Below are 15,710 nucleotides of genomic sequence, written 5' to 3' on the forward strand. Positions count from 1 at the left end.
GGTAGGCGGTGACCCCCCCGTAAACCCCCTACCCACCACCACACACACACACACACACACACACACACACACACACACACACACACACACACACACACACACACACACACAAACACAGAGAGAGAGAGAGAGCAACGTAAAAACAACGTCGAAATGTCATCGTTAAAACACGTTCAAGTGTAGAGACAGTGTGGAACTTTACACAGCCACTCCGCAGACGCTGTTCAATCTTCCACACGTGGAAGAAAATATCAAACACGTGTGATATTTTCCACACGCCACAGATCGACGCATTTTGCATGCGCACACGCTGTGGAACGCGCTGCGCCATCGTCCACGTGGCGCAGCGCGTTCCACAGTGTGTGCGGCAACGGCTCTGCGGCCGCGTATAGCACGATAGCATGCGTATACTATATAGTACGTGATCGATCGCGTACATCAAAGCCGGCCGCCGCGCCATACGACCTTCAGCCTCTGTTTATGAAGTAGTCGGCCCAGGGCTCTATACGACTGTTTCACGTTGTAGGAAAAATATTTTGGAACTCTTTTTAGTTAAATAAAATGACAAGAGTTGGATATTTGAATATGTATGATCGGCAGGCGGTATCTTTGAATTTTATTTTTTCTTGACACCCTCTAAAAGTGACCGCAGTCGCACATTTTTCACTCCGAAATGTGAAGTGCGGGCGGGTGACCCGAACCAAAGGTAATTATTTGGTCGGCCTAATACTAATTCCATTTCGATTATAGTAATATATGTCATGTTACGATAACGGGTAATGATAACTCACCCCTTACCCCTAATTTGGTATTTACCCTTACCCCGTACCCTACCCCTATCCCCTACCCTAGGTTTTGTAAATTTGTAAATTATGACCACCTACATCGCAATACAAATAAAAAAAGTAAGCTCATAACTTAATTGAAATGGAAATGAAGCGGTTTTCCATGAAAAAAAGGAATGCTAAGTCACCATCAATAAACCGTCTTTACTTAGTAATAGTAGATATATGTAGTCAGCCTCCAAGGCAACGCGTCGGGCGGCCAGTTTGTAAAAGTGCCACCGGCCGATTAGACAGCTTTTACATAGTGTGAATATGCATGTTTCTGCAATCAGTGCCCTGGGTTGCGTGTACTCCATGTACAGAGTACTAATTGATAATTCTTATTCAGAACTCCCTTTCCTATTTTAAATCATTCAAATTATTATCTCATAAATAAATATAAAAATTTATGCATGCAGACAAATTAGGTCACACACCTGTTAGCAAGCATATTACTGATTACCCCTGCATAAAAGTTATCATGAGTTTGTGGGTGTGTGTGATGTTTTCATATACTTATTTATAACATGAGTAAATAAGTTCATTAAGTTATTAATTCATTAAGTTAATTCATTAAGTCATTATTCATTAAGTTTATTAAATAAGTTCATGAGTAATAACATGAGAAAATCTGTCATTTATTCATCTTGTTATTTATAGATTGAATGCATCGAGTCATGTGGGAAAAATATCTTCATTGGAACGAATGATGGGTATACAGATGTACTTTAAACCTAGAATAGTTGATATTGCTATTGACAAATTTGTGAGTGAAGTTCCATTTACCATCATACTTTCTACCATAAGCTGATTTTAAGTATTTTTAAGTTGTTTTAATCATTCGTAAAGCGTGTTTCTCATGTGAACTTTTTTATTTGGTAGCAAGGCTAATTGTGTGAACTATTTTGTTTCAGGTATATCATAGAATATTCCTTTGATGAAAAAATGTTGAATGGACGAACTGGTTATGAAAGTCATCAAACAAAGCATAGGTTTTTAGGACAGGTAAGAAAGATAAACAGATAGAGAATTGATATTCATCGCGATCAGCAGTAATCAGTAGATGACAGCTGTCAATCTTTGACAAATTTTACTAACTTTTAAGTGTCATTCGAAAGTACATGACATTTAAAAATCACAGTCATTATGCTTTTGTGCAATAATGCAGCATATAAACAAGCAGTGTTATTTTTCTAAATGTTGCAGAAGAAGCCAGTCAACCAATTAAAGGCAGCTTCCGCATTGTATAGACTTCTTGTACAGTTTGACGGCAGTGTTTTTATGCTAAGCATGTTTGATCTTGAGGTAATGATAGGATCTAAGTTTAGTGTTAATGTAACAGGGGTAAATCACACAACATTGTTACAAATAATCATTTACATGTAAATTTTCATGTACATGTAAATGTAAACCCTGTACAAGTATACTAGTAATATATTCAATTGAAAAATAGTATAGTCAATTATTGTCAGTTGTTGAATAAGTTATATTACTCCTGCTAATAGCTAGCATATCAAACAGTCTTAAAAATAATTTATATATGTGTGCAGAATTTCATTCAGAGTCATAACAATCGCTTTGCCTTAAAATTGTCAGGTGTGAAGTACTGCAAGGCTGAAGTATATGTTGCAGAGTTGTATTACTTAGTTGTATATAACTATTTTCATTGTATGTGATTATATGCCAATCTGTGTGCCATCATTAGTTGTCGATATTTGGCATTCTTCATGATGTTTTTAAATTGTAGCTAAATTGCATTCCCCTGATTTAACAGCGTTTTAAATGTCATTACTAATTGAACTGTTTCAGCCTGTGACAACAGCAAGCAAAGCAAAAGCTACATCATTTTGCTTGAATGAAAATCCGGACTCTAACAACCCATTCAGCGTTCAGGTGTGTTTATTAGGTTTTTGTAGTCATATAGTGCATCAGGCATGTATTCAGTCGATCAATCAATCAGTTGGTCTGCTGTACGCAGTTTATTTCATTTGGATGAAAGAATGGCTACTATTCCTGGCAATGCCATGCAGGATTTTCAAAGATAACAGTTTCTCAACATTGTTAATTGCATAGACTACAAATAGTTGCACCAGTAATATGACACATGGTTTAAAGCTAAAGTCACACCAAGCTCCCGGACCGGGCCGGACGCTGCCGGACTGATCCGGGGAGAGATCCTTGTTGGGTCCTGGACGGTCCTGGACGGTCCGGCCCGGTCCGGGGTGGTCCTTGATGGTCCGGCGCATTCCGGGATATCGCCCCGGATGTTTTAAACTGTTTAAAATTGCCGGGGTGATCCGGGACGGTCCGGGAAGTTTTCACCATCCGGGGTGGTCCTGGACGGTCCGTGGCGCGTCCGTGGTAGGTCCGGGACAGTCCGTGGTAGGTCCGGGAGAGTCCGTAGTGGCACCGTGTTGAACCGGGCCCATCCGTGGCCATCCGTGTCGTTTTTGTCGGCCACGGATCACTACGGATCAAGCCGGACCCAACACGGATGGGAGCACGGATGGGCCAGGACGGGGCCGGACCAGGCCGGATCAGGTCCGTGGCGGTCCGAGGCAGTCCGGGGCGGTCCGGGGCGGTCCGTAGTGACTCCGTGCTAGGGCCGGCTTCATCCGGGCTCAATCCAGGATGGTCCGTGGCGCTGCCGTGCTGGTCCGGCCCGATCCGGCCCGATGATGCATTTTTTCGCCCGGATCGCCACGGATTATAAATTTTACGGTTCGGGGAGATCCTGCCCCATCCGCGGTAATCCGTGGACAGTCCGGCCCCAGTGTGACTTTAGCTTAACGTTTAATTGTAAACATGCATGACTTCCACCAGCACTATTCACTCTTGGCAGAAATGTGAGAATAGTCGATCGACATTGGTAGTCTAACCATTTAATTTGTTTCTGCTTGCACTGCTGCTGCTGTTGTGTAACCTGGGAGTATAGATGTGTACAGCGAGTAAGAAGAAACAACTGCATCTCTTCACTGTGACAGAGGATAGGATCATGCACGATCACGAAATTCAGCTTCCCGATCTGCCGGTCACCATGGTAACACGCTTATAGCAGCATTTTGACATTTGATGCAGATTACGAACTGGATCTAATTAGTTTGCTATGTTCTAGAGTATCATCTTTTGACACAAGATATCCATATTGCCTGTTGACAGGAAATTTGTTTGAAGTAATATTATGACTAGTTGTTTGATCTCGGCGTCTGCTGTCAATACTAATTAAGTCATCATATATTCCAACGAAAGTAAAAGTATGTTGGTAAGTCAAATACAAGTATATAATAGATACAAAGAACATAGATATTCATCCTAGCAAGTTTTAACAGGTTAGAAGCATTTAAGTGCTTATGAATTTTGAGTGGTAAAGTTGTTTCTATTTACATTAATCATGGTTATGATAATGTAATGCTTCACAGGCAATGGATGGCTCCCACATCTGTATAGCACTGACCAGTCAGTACATTGTCATCAACTGTGACACGAACAGATTGCAAGACCTCTTTCCTTACGATAGCGAGACCACTATGCCATTTGTGAAACGAGTTGCAAAGGTCTGTACACAAATTGACTTCTGAAATAACATTTATATCTAGGACAATATGTCAGAACATGGACGTGTTATAATTAGCATATGAATAAATATAATAGGTATCGAGCACTAGAACCAAAAATTGCACTATGAAGTTATTTAATGTTATTCTCCTAACGTTTATGATATTCATTTAATCTCATTGACAGCTTGCGATTTGTCAAACTGCATTACAAAATTATGGTATAAATGTCACTTTTTCTCAGAAATGCTATGTAATATATCGGAATAAGAAAATCTAACATTTCCCAACAGTGTTAAATTTGTCACCATGTTATCAAGAGTTGTACTAGGAGGGAACATATATTTGGTGATTTGCTTGTTACAGGAAGAATTTCTACTCAGTGGTCCGAGTGCTTTAGGCATGTTTGCCAGTGCATCTGGCATCTCACAGCGCCCCCCAGTGCACATGATAGACAACTTAGCATCCATTTGCTACAGCCACCCATACGTGCTTGCCATGAACGAACAGTTTATAACAGTGCACAGGTAGTTATATGCATGTATTAGTAGTTCATTGTCATTATGGTCAAGGGATTGTGACTCTAACTTAGTATAAGTAACTACTGTTGGTGTTATCAATTAGCATTTGAGTATTATTGGATACACTACCATTTATCTGCATATGTGTTTGTTTCACAGTGTAATAGACCAACAACAGAAGCAGATAATATCATTTAATGGTGGCAGAGTTCTGGGAGAGTTTGACGGTCGTATATTTGTTGCGTCTGCCAGGGAAGTATATGGAGTTGTACCTGTGCCATGGGAGATCCAGGTGAGTTTCAACAGGGAACGTGATATTCTTTCATATATTAAAATAATAACCATGCTCTAGTGCAGTGGTGGCCAAACTTTTCAAAGCGAGGGCCGCATCAGTGGGCCATGAAAAGTCAAAGGGCCGCACCTTTTGAAATCGGGTGGTGCGCTCTAAGATAATACGTGTGTTTCGCCTCAAGGCCGCCATCTCTGGACCATAATTAGCTGAAATGGCGTTGCAAAGCGAACCAGAGACAATAGAACACTAATCTGTATGACACTGAAAAAGTCAGCCTCGGTTCAAGCACAAACATGCAGGGGCGTGTACAGGATTTGTACCAGGGGGGTCTAAACGTAACCCAAACTTGCGAGCACGCGAAGGGGGGGTCAAAATTTTGAAATTAGACCCCCTTAGATGCGTTTTCTGCGCGAGCAGGGGGGGTCCGGACCCCCTGGACCCCCCCCTGTACACGCCCCTGACATGTTGACTTTCACAAAAATTTATTTTTTTTATTTTATTTTTTTTATTTTTTTATTTGTTGCAGGCTTCCGCGGGCCGCAGTTTGCCCACCCCTGCTCTAGTGGATACCGATTTTTGATGGCAGAAGTAATTGAATTTATTCTCATATTTTTTTGTATTGTAGATACAGTCATTACTGGCAGACAAACGTATTACAGAGGCACTAGACTTGGCTAGAAACTCATACAAGACTGGGCTCACCAAGGACAGATTTAATAAAGTACAGTATTATAAATGTAACATGAATATCTATTACCAAGACCTGGTTATTCTTTAAATCCCTACGACATGCTCTTGTGATGTGCAGTGACAACCTTGAACCTACCCTGTTCATCCAATTAATTAATTAGAATAGTCAAATGTCATAAATTGATATTAAAAACAATACCTGAAATTTTCCAACCACGAAAAAAGTGTTAAAAATGCTGAAAACGATATTTTTCACACTTCGTATAATTGACAAGTTATGTGGCTGGTTTTGATCTTAATTGTTCTGTTACTTTGAGTTTACTCTTACTCTATGATGTCATCTGCAGTGCACTTTTTACTAACATTTTGCACTTGTTTGCATCACCCAAAAATAATGGGCAACTCAAGCAACCAGTAAAAACACTTATGAAGTTATTCTGGCAAGCATCTGGTACACACATCTCTTGGTCTTTGCAGATTTATGAAACAATACAACAACAGGCTGGCTTTATTGAATTCTCCCAGCATCGCTTTAGTGAAGCTGTGGAGCTGTTCAAGTCTGGATTAGTCGATGCCAGGGAGGTATGTTCTTTATATCGTGTAAACATTATATAACTTAAACTTTATAGCATAATGGCCCATTGCCAGATGCATCAGAGATAGGTATGGCTATCATGAGTTTAAAATGCCATAACCTCTCAACAGCACTTCATGTAGGACATTTTAGACATGTCTCTGACAACAGGCATCTGGTCACTAAACGAATTAATGCAGTTTAAATTAACAAGGTTGTCTCATCAATTTGTTCTGGCAGCAATATGTGTGGGGTTTGTTTGCATTTATTTTTGTTAACAGCACGTCTTTCCCTGATAAATCCAGCAAGACATTGCTTCGTATAGGTGATCAGTTTGTATCCATTGCTGATGCCCCGCTCATCAAACTACACACGTGCTGTACCAGCACTGCATGATCTCGCAGACATACGCCAGATCACCCATGGCAACCAGCAACAGATGAGCGAGTACAAGCAGTTTCTGGCAGATTTTCTGGAGGACATCAGAGAGACTAGGCGGGTGCTCGCGTGCCGAGAGGTAAGAGACGTTGTGTGCATGCCAAGATGTAAGAGAGGTTTTACGTAATCATTCACATATACTGGAGACACTTTTTACAATACGGGCCTCTAATAGTTTGGCAGGCTGTCTGTTTAACTAGGTGTCTGTCTATATTTATCTGGAAGCTAAAATGAAACAAATTTTTAAACCAAATTAAAATGTTATAAATTAAATATTACTTACCAGGAAATAGGAATCTTTTCAAGCAAGATTTTAGGGGAAATATCACTTGTATATTTAGATGTCAAACTCCATTTTGATTTTGTCCCATTTTCATGTTTCATTGTCATAATCTATTGTCAACCCAAGTTAGATGTTACAGCCAATTTCACATGATACACTGATTGCATCTATTATGCCCGCCCAGCGACCACATCCATCACAGACCCACCGGTGAGCTATCTACTTGCAGGAGGTTGATACGGCTCTAGTAAAGCTCTACGCAGAGATGGACACCGATAAGCTATGTAAGCTGGTGCAGAATAACTGCAAAGCAGACCTCTCTGACTGTACTGAGGTGCTGCAGCAGCATGGCCGATACCACGCTCTAGCATTGCTGCACAGAGCGCGTGGGGATCTCAATAGTGCTCTCGCTCTCTGGACCAGGTAGGTAGATGTTGTAGCTGTATACTATATGCACTATGTTGCTAATTTATGCACTTGAATGATTGAGTCAGAGCTAGGAACAGTATTATTAATGTGCCCTTAATATTTTTTCTTTTGTGTTGCTAAATCCATAATTCTAATGAGTTATTAGGTGGTAGAAAACGGGTGTATTTGTTTTATTTAGGAGTGTACAGTTACATAACAGTTAAATTACACTACAGTAAAAAAGGTGTCTTCTTGAGTAAATAGCAAGACCACATATTATCTGCCAGGGGCCCGTTGCCAGAAAAAAATTAGTCTTAACATTAACATTAGACTTAAAATTAATCGTAACTTTACGAAGTTTCTGGCAACGGGCCCCAGTACAATAAGTGAGTTCAATAATGCTGTACATTTGGCAGTTTCATTAGATGTCTTGTTGGTCATTATACAGTAGCGTTACTTACGTGATTCTAATATAGTATACTAGTATATTCTAATATTATTATATATTCTGTTCACTGATAGGATGCTTGATGGTGAACTGGAGGGTGACCCATTAGTAAACATTAAATACATGGCAAAAATTTTAACATCGTAAGTACGTCGCGTGGTCATATTTCATTAATGCATGGTTGGTAAAGTAAAAGTGACATACCATATACATGGATTATTGATTATTATTTTTTAGATAATGGCAGAATTTAACTGGGATCATTACTGCAGGTTTACTGCATATTTCAGTTTAATATTTTTTGATAACAGACATATATACAATTCTTTATGCAATACATATGTTAATATGCACTAAAGAGTATTGTTCGGTTTTAAAGCCAAATCTTTATATTATACATTGAGTTATTTTATAGTACCCTATTTCTATGGCACTACAGCACAATCATCACTAAACATATAAAATGGTCAATATTTTTTGTATTGACGACATTGACTAGATAAATCGTATAATATAGTGTCATATCGCTTTTTTTTAAACGGTTGAGTCTCATGAATCTTTTTTTTGTTGGGAATCATTTGTTTACCAATTTTTTCCCATCCAGTGTGACAGACCAGCATTTAATGTGGAAGTATGCAGACTGGCTTCTTAAAAAAGATGAAAAACTTGGTGTGACAGTAAGTCATCATGCCCATATACTTTGTTTTGTATGTAATGCTACGATTTGTGCTCTGGACGTGTATCATGGTAAACGTGTAAAACCCAGTGAATCTCTGTCAATAAGTGCAGATACTGAGCGGTGGTGTGTAAAGTCACGACTGCTAATGCTCAGTGATTAGGAATGCCTGTTCTTCTTCAAACTAGTATCTGTTTTATGAAACTGGATCACTGGTGATTGTTACTCGGAAATTTTTACTTTGAAATTATTGTTCTACCTTTTTTATTATTTCTACCCTTTACCCAAGACCCGATAGTTTGTTTCTTGCTGTCATCTACTATTTTTTAACTGCTATACAAACGACCTAACCGACTAGTGACATTTATGTACTATTCACTCAAATTTCCCTGAGAACTAGTAAATCAGTACGAATTACGTATGAATATGAATGCTTGTCTCATTAAACAATTATTTTCTGCTGCAGATGTTTACTTGTCAGTCAGTAGATGGCGCTGAATTGGAACCTGCACAGGCGCCTGCGGTGCTGGAGTTTCTCCAGCGTTACCCTGAAGCATTACTTAAATACCTCGAATACCTGGTCTTCTCCCTTAGACTGGAGGTATACTGTACTGAGGGTTTACATTGGGTTCCGGAATACTTCAGATGTGAAAGCTTGCCCTGTTATAATGATGACAGGGATCGGGATGGATGCAAGTAGTTCTGTTTGTACACTAGTACTAAGCTCACAGGAGCAGCATTATCTGCAATTCATGGCTTTCTCTGAATCTGCCACCTGCCCAATTATGACGTTCTGTGTTTCGTTTCAGAAAGAGAAATATCACACACATTTGGCACTTTTGTACATGAACAACGTGCAGAACCTGATGAAAACTAACAATACGGAGCAGGGCCTCCTAGAAGATGCTAGGTACGTTAGGTACAGTAGACGTTACTGTAACACACACCAATAGTGCAAAACTAGCAGATGGTGCCCTCTGTTATCACTAAAGTGATGTCAGTGTAGTGTATTGTGGATGAACTGGTTGGAAAGAAATACAATCTAACTCTGCGTTTTCCTATTTACTATTTTGCTCCCATAACATTACAATTTGAGCAGGTTAATGTTTGTATTATCAAGTTTATCTATGTTCTGCTGTGTATGATACACACTTTACATAACCGGCCATTTTGTAAGGTGTACAGAGTGCCTCCTAAATAAAGACATATTTTACAGTACTATCACCCTTACACTAAATATGGTGCTATATTAACTTACGATTAAAGGTTTTCTCAGTAAATTTTATTTTATTGCAAACAATGATTTTACAAATTCATATTAAAGTGCAATACAAAGCTTATCTTTTTTCCAAATAAGTCTGTTAAATTCCTGAAAGATTTGGGTTTTTCTAATTTGTGAATATTTGCTGTCGCAATGAAATAGCTTCGTGCAAATCGAACATAGTATCAAGAAAAATCTGTTCACAATATAGAAATCTAGTTTGCTATGAATTTGCCTTTGTTGCAATGTTTTATTGTCATACGTTTTTCAGACGGAGACTGCAAACCATGCTCCAGGATTCATCTGCCTACAGAGTGCACATTCTGCTCGGTAAAGCACAAGAACTAGAGCTGAGCGCAGAGTGTGCAATACTGCATGGAAAGGTATGAGCTCTCACGATCAATGACGCCACGGTCAAATAAGTTCTCATTTACCGTATGGTACCTGACAGACATTTAATTAATTAATTCCCAACTACTGCCCTACCGCTTGCATTCAGGGTTAGGTTACTGGGAACACGGAATGTGTTAAGGGTGGCCTCATTCACAGTTATCGAGATGGCTTTCTTCTAACTCGACTCGATAGTTTGGCTAGGTTAAAAGGCAGTTGTGCCATGTCTTTATTGAAGGGAGCTGGGGACCATCTTAACTTCACAAGTTTACATTAATGCTTAGCGCATTAATTGCAATGATATTAGTTGAATGCAAACTACCCTGCTGATTCTGAATTTCAATGCAAATTTCGGAGATGGGAATACATACCTCGAATGCCAGTACAATGGATGTGGTAATAACAAATAAAATAGTCTTGCAATTGGTGAGGATAGTGTAATGGGCTTAGGACCAAGACTGAATAGGTACGTGAACTACAATGTCTTTGACATTGGTGCAAGTGTGGTTGTACGTTTACAGTTATTCTACATTCTATTATTTGTCATTAATGTACTGTATTCGCGAATTAAGACTTGACGGACAATTTCCCGGTGGGTGAATTATTCGGTATGAATTATGTGCGTGTTGTTATTTTCGCGGTCGGGGACGCGTTCGCGAAATGTGCGAAAATTAAACCACCGCGAAATATACAGCGTATACAGTACTCTTCTACACCGATAGTACCTGTGTTATTATTCTTCGACATTGCACTTCTCTTCTATAGTACACCTGCTATGATTTGGTTTATACTCGTCTACAATGGTACCCTGGCTGTTTAACTGCTAATGGTGACAGTCCTGATTAACTAGTGCTGATGAGATCAGGGGTGAATAATGACAAATTATAATTTGTCATAAATTGTTTGTCATAATTGTTTGTCATAATGTTGTCATAATGTTGTCATAAATTTGCTGTCGTAATTTATTGTCATAAATTGTTATGATGAGAAATTTCTCGTTATTCACCCCTGATGAGATGTGTGCTTGCGTGCACAGCTTGAGGAGCATGAGCAGGCCTTGGAGATCCTCGTACATCGGCTGCGAGACTACGCAGCTGCTGAGCAGTACTGCAGTGTGAATGCTCGTGGCCGCTCTCGCTCGTACAGACACAAGCTCTTCTACAACCTGCTCACAGCCTACATGAGCCAGCCAGCCGATGGGTAAGTGATGTCGCTATCATTGTCGTTGCCATTATATCATCATCTTGTTTTGCATTTTTTTCCTGTTTTTTTCTCTCTTTTTCTTCTTATTCTTCTTTTGGTTAATTTTTCTCGTCTTTCTTTCTTTTCTTTTTTCTTCTTCTTCCTCTTCTTCTTCTTCTTCTTCTTCTTCTTCATGTTCTTCTTGTTCTTCGTTTTCTTCTTTATCCTCCTTAAATCGTATAATTTCTATGGCATTCTGTACTGTCAGTGTGTTACATGTAACGTATGCCACTGCATGTGGTGGTGATAGTACTGTGTAGTTTTTGCCTGCGTTAATTAGTTACAGGTGGCAGCTCTCTATTTCAGCCTGTAGGCTTGCGTAGGTAAATGGATGAGTGCTTACCTATTCTGTCTTGCAAATAGTTGTTGCTACTGCGTACAATGGGAGCTTCCATCTTTAATCTTAAGACACTTAAACGTACGCGCCATCTCGTGACAACTTTCATAACGATCCCAACGAACATTCCTTTGAGAAGGTTTCTGATACCATCCCTGTGCCTTCCACTGTTTCGGCGTGTATCTGAACACATTTGGGACTAACAGGGTTTACTAGAATCTCACCACTCCACCACAGAGTCACCGCAGTAGACGTTAGATGAGCGCTGTCGCTCCGCGGCACTTGTTTCTTCTTCTTTTTCTAATTATTGTTCTTTATCGGCTCCCTTTTCTTCTTTATTCTCCTTTGCTTCCTTCTTTTCATGTTCTTCTCTTTTCTCTTCTTGCTTCATATTCATTGTCAATATTATTGTGCTCCATAGATCTTCACTGTGAAGATAGCCACTTACGATCTTTGACATTGTGATGTGGCAATGTAATTAAGTTTAAACATTTAACTTAAACTGATACTTATTCATACCAATGCACAAACATTCAATTTTTGCCTTGGTAGCAATGAGGTGACCTAATTTGTGTGTAGTATGTATGCACATGAATAAAAACGTTTGCAGCGTAATCATAACCATGGAAATGTGCATAGATTTCAAGATCAAGAAAAATTAATGAATAATCATTTAAAAAATCAAATTAAAAGTTTTATTAATATTTTTGATGCCATTCTATGAGGAGTTTGCATTCCAATGCATTGCTATTGATGCGCTGTGATCAGATTTATTTTAGACTGGTATTTAAATACATTCATTTAAGTATCAGCATGCAAGTGTTAAATTCCCTGTTGTGTGTTTTTCTTGCAGTAATACAGAGACAGCGAAAGCCTTAATGGAAGCTGCGATTAGTCTGTTGAACAGTAGCAAGGCAGAGTTTGACGGAGCAGAGGTAATGACATCCAGGGGTGTCTAGGTCAGAAATAACGTTGCTTGCAAACTGGTTACTTACCTCTTTGTTAGGGATGAATAGGAAATTACTGAGACACTGATGAGTATGAATGCATCGAGTAAACTTTATACAGTTATATCAACTTACAGTTATTGTCATGTAGAAAAATACATTCTACGTGCATAAGTATAAATACTGACCAACATAATCTTGTCGTTGAATCCTCTGTGTTTGCATGCATACGTGCGCTTGTTAAAGTTATATGCAATCATCACTTATATGTGCGATGTCCATCACCATATATGTGTTTGTAAGGCAGCCATGTTTAATTAGGTTAACCTACCTAACTTGCAGGTGCTGAGGCTCATTCCAGAGGATTGGCCGATATCTCTCGTGCGACAGTTTCTGGTGCGTACGGTTCGCAGGAGCCAGCATGAATGCCGGATGAAGCTCGTAGAACAAGCACTAGCACAGGGTGCAAGGGCCGGGGCTGAAGTTGCGACAGCCTCCGTGATGAACCGAAGTGAGATCGTGACTGAGGACAGGTGAGTAACACAAGTAGCAATGCATTTACCAATTTTTTATTGTCAGGAGAATGTAGAGTCAAACTCGTGTGATAAAAACACGTGATGATTTATCATGCAGACATGTTACATGACAGAGAAGACTTACAGTGTTTCTGAAATTAGTGTAATTCAATAGAAAAAGTATACACTTGGTGTTAGTATTCTTTTTCCAATCAGAAATGCACATATAATGTGCATATCCAGCCTTAAATGGATGTCACGTAATATTTTTTGTTCTTTTTGCTTAAATCCAGGTGCTGTGCTGTGTGCCATAAACCTTTCAGAGATCCACAGTTTCTGAGGTATCCGAATGGTATAGTCTCCCACATACACTGCTCTAACCATCGGCACATTTGCCCTGTCACTGGCAAATTGTTCAAAGTGATACTGCCACACCCAAGGTCAGGATCACCTACAAAGACTACTAGTTTTCAGTCATCAGTCACCAAACCGCAAATTCGCGAATCTTGACCGGTGTGGTCTGTTAGTGACACAGTGTATATAGCAATGTGGACAGACCTCGAAAAAAGTATGAGCGTAGAGCTACGAAAAAAGCAAGCAAACGTTGGTGATATAACAGTGTTAGTCAGTAGTGCAACGTGTAAAGGCTGCGGTGCATGCTGAGCTCTCTCAGGCTAAGACAAAGCTAATCTTGTGTAAATGTGTGAAATATTCAGTGTAGATACACCTCGTACGCATAGATTCATGGTATTACACGTGTACTATACAGACTATGCGCTAAGTGTGTACACTTTATAAGCCACATTGCCTTCAATGATAGCTAGAGCTAGTAGTTCTTCCACGTAAAATTTTGCCATCGTGCATCACCCCAATTACATCTCACTCTCTCATTGATTTTCACTTTCACATAAAAGGTCACTGCTACATAATGAAAATTGTGCCCCGAGCAAAATGTGCAAATATGGATTTCATTAATGAATAGAATGACGATATTAAAGTTCATGATATATAGAAATACCAGACATACAGCTTATTTCGAACATGGTAATCAAAAGGAAAAGCTCAGCCTACCTCAGTGCAATGCAATTTTTAACTGTGATCTATTGTGTTTAAGACTTTTTTTTAACGAAAATAAAATTTACTTTCCTCCGGTATAGTAAAAGTAGCTTTATAGTGAACATCAATAGAAGGGCTAAAACTTTATTTTTAACATTGAAGCGGTTCCAGAGTTGTTTAATTGATGCTGATATTTGTGTGCCAGAACCATGTGATGCTGAGTGGAAATCGATCTATTTATAATTACTGCTTGCTCTATTCCAAGATATATAGATATGCGGTCTATATAATATCTTGGAATAGAGCAAGCAGTATTGATAGATAGATATGCTCTGAGCGGCTCTTTATATAGTACAATCGATTAGCACCAAGGCAATCAGTTGCCACGCACAATCAACGTTTTCAATTAGCAGACTGAGAGGGTGAGAGAACTTAAATAAAAAAAGGTGACGTCAAGCTCAACGTGCCAAATCGCATCGGTTCACTGGCGTTTGGTATTTGTCTTGCGGTATGCTACGGTAGCTGCGTGGCTTGGCTATACGCGATGCAGGACGTTATGCGTGCGGTTATGCGATTATATTTCCTGACATGCGTATCATGTGTCATGTAATCTGTTGTATTTTTTGCGAGTTGTTCGTAATCGTGTTTATGGCCGTGACTATTTTCATCGTAAGACTATTATCGATTTTGTATATATTAAATATATATAAGAATGAGCTGTACTTATACCAAAAGTGGGCCGTTTTCATTATGTTTTGACCACACCAACATTGAAATATAACACTCACACTGTGAAAAATAATCATGTGATGAATTAAAAAATACATATTAACAATGTTATTACATGTTTATGTCGTATAATCATTAATCGTGAATTGCTGGCATTGCCAATAACTGTGATATTGGCGGGTGCTAACAAAGGAAATGCATTCTTTTGTCTTGGAAGCAGAAATTTCATAGAGTGGCTTGAGAAAAATTCGTCTGCCGCAGATGGAATTTCAGTGCTAGTCTCATTTGTAGAAATAATTATAACGCAGTGCGTTTTCTGATATATTATACGATACAAACAAAACCTGAACGTGTTTGATGGTTAAAAATGTGGGTCTTTTTCAATAAGATCGAAATAAGTCCGGTGAAAATTCATGATGTAGGCCTTATCAGGAGTGTTTAATATAGAGATCTCTATAGAATCTATATTATACACTCCTGATGTAATCATATCCCAGGAATTACGTGAACAAAGTAATTATGCAA

At 39.1% G+C, this 15,710-nt stretch overlaps 1 protein-coding gene across 2 annotated transcripts in view; it reads left to right on the forward strand.

The window, feature by feature from the left end:
• The window catches only part of LOC106807051 (transforming growth factor-beta receptor-associated protein 1-like), a 16,910-nt gene extending 1,614 nt beyond the window's left edge, over nt 1-15,296 (forward strand). Inside the window, exons 2-22 of one of the 2 annotated variants that reach the window (XM_014809277.1) lie at nt 1,485-1,537; nt 1,739-1,829; nt 2,031-2,129; nt 2,634-2,717; nt 3,760-3,864; nt 4,244-4,378; nt 4,745-4,905; nt 5,059-5,191; nt 5,817-5,912; nt 6,359-6,463; nt 6,781-6,972; nt 7,406-7,599; nt 8,107-8,175; nt 8,637-8,709; nt 9,175-9,309; nt 9,518-9,618; nt 10,241-10,352; nt 11,396-11,559; nt 12,792-12,873; nt 13,228-13,418; nt 13,694-15,296. In XM_014809277.1, the coding sequence (XP_014664763.1) occupies nt 1,485-1,537; nt 1,739-1,829; nt 2,031-2,129; nt 2,634-2,717; nt 3,760-3,864; nt 4,244-4,378; nt 4,745-4,905; nt 5,059-5,191; nt 5,817-5,912; nt 6,359-6,463; nt 6,781-6,972; nt 7,406-7,599; nt 8,107-8,175; nt 8,637-8,709; nt 9,175-9,309; nt 9,518-9,618; nt 10,241-10,352; nt 11,396-11,559; nt 12,792-12,873; nt 13,228-13,418; nt 13,694-13,910 (2,592 nt within the window). In that variant the 3' untranslated portion in view covers nt 13,911-15,296. The remainder of the gene's footprint in view (nt 1-1,484; nt 1,538-1,738; nt 1,830-2,030; nt 2,130-2,633; nt 2,718-3,759; nt 3,865-4,243; nt 4,379-4,744; nt 4,906-5,058; nt 5,192-5,816; nt 5,913-6,358; nt 6,464-6,780; nt 6,973-7,405; nt 7,600-8,106; nt 8,176-8,636; nt 8,710-9,174; nt 9,310-9,517; nt 9,619-10,240; nt 10,353-11,395; nt 11,560-12,791; nt 12,874-13,227; nt 13,419-13,693) is intronic. The other variant, XM_014809278.1, reaches the window with a different exon arrangement.
• The last annotated feature ends 414 nt before the right edge of the window (nt 15,297-15,710 follow it).

Source organism: Priapulus caudatus, unplaced genomic scaffold (assembly GCF_000485595.1).
Source record: "Priapulus caudatus unplaced genomic scaffold, Priapulus_caudatus-5.0.1 Scaffold192, whole genome shotgun sequence".
Taxonomy (NCBI): Eukaryota; Metazoa; Priapulida; class Priapulimorpha; order Priapulimorphida; family Priapulidae; genus Priapulus; species Priapulus caudatus.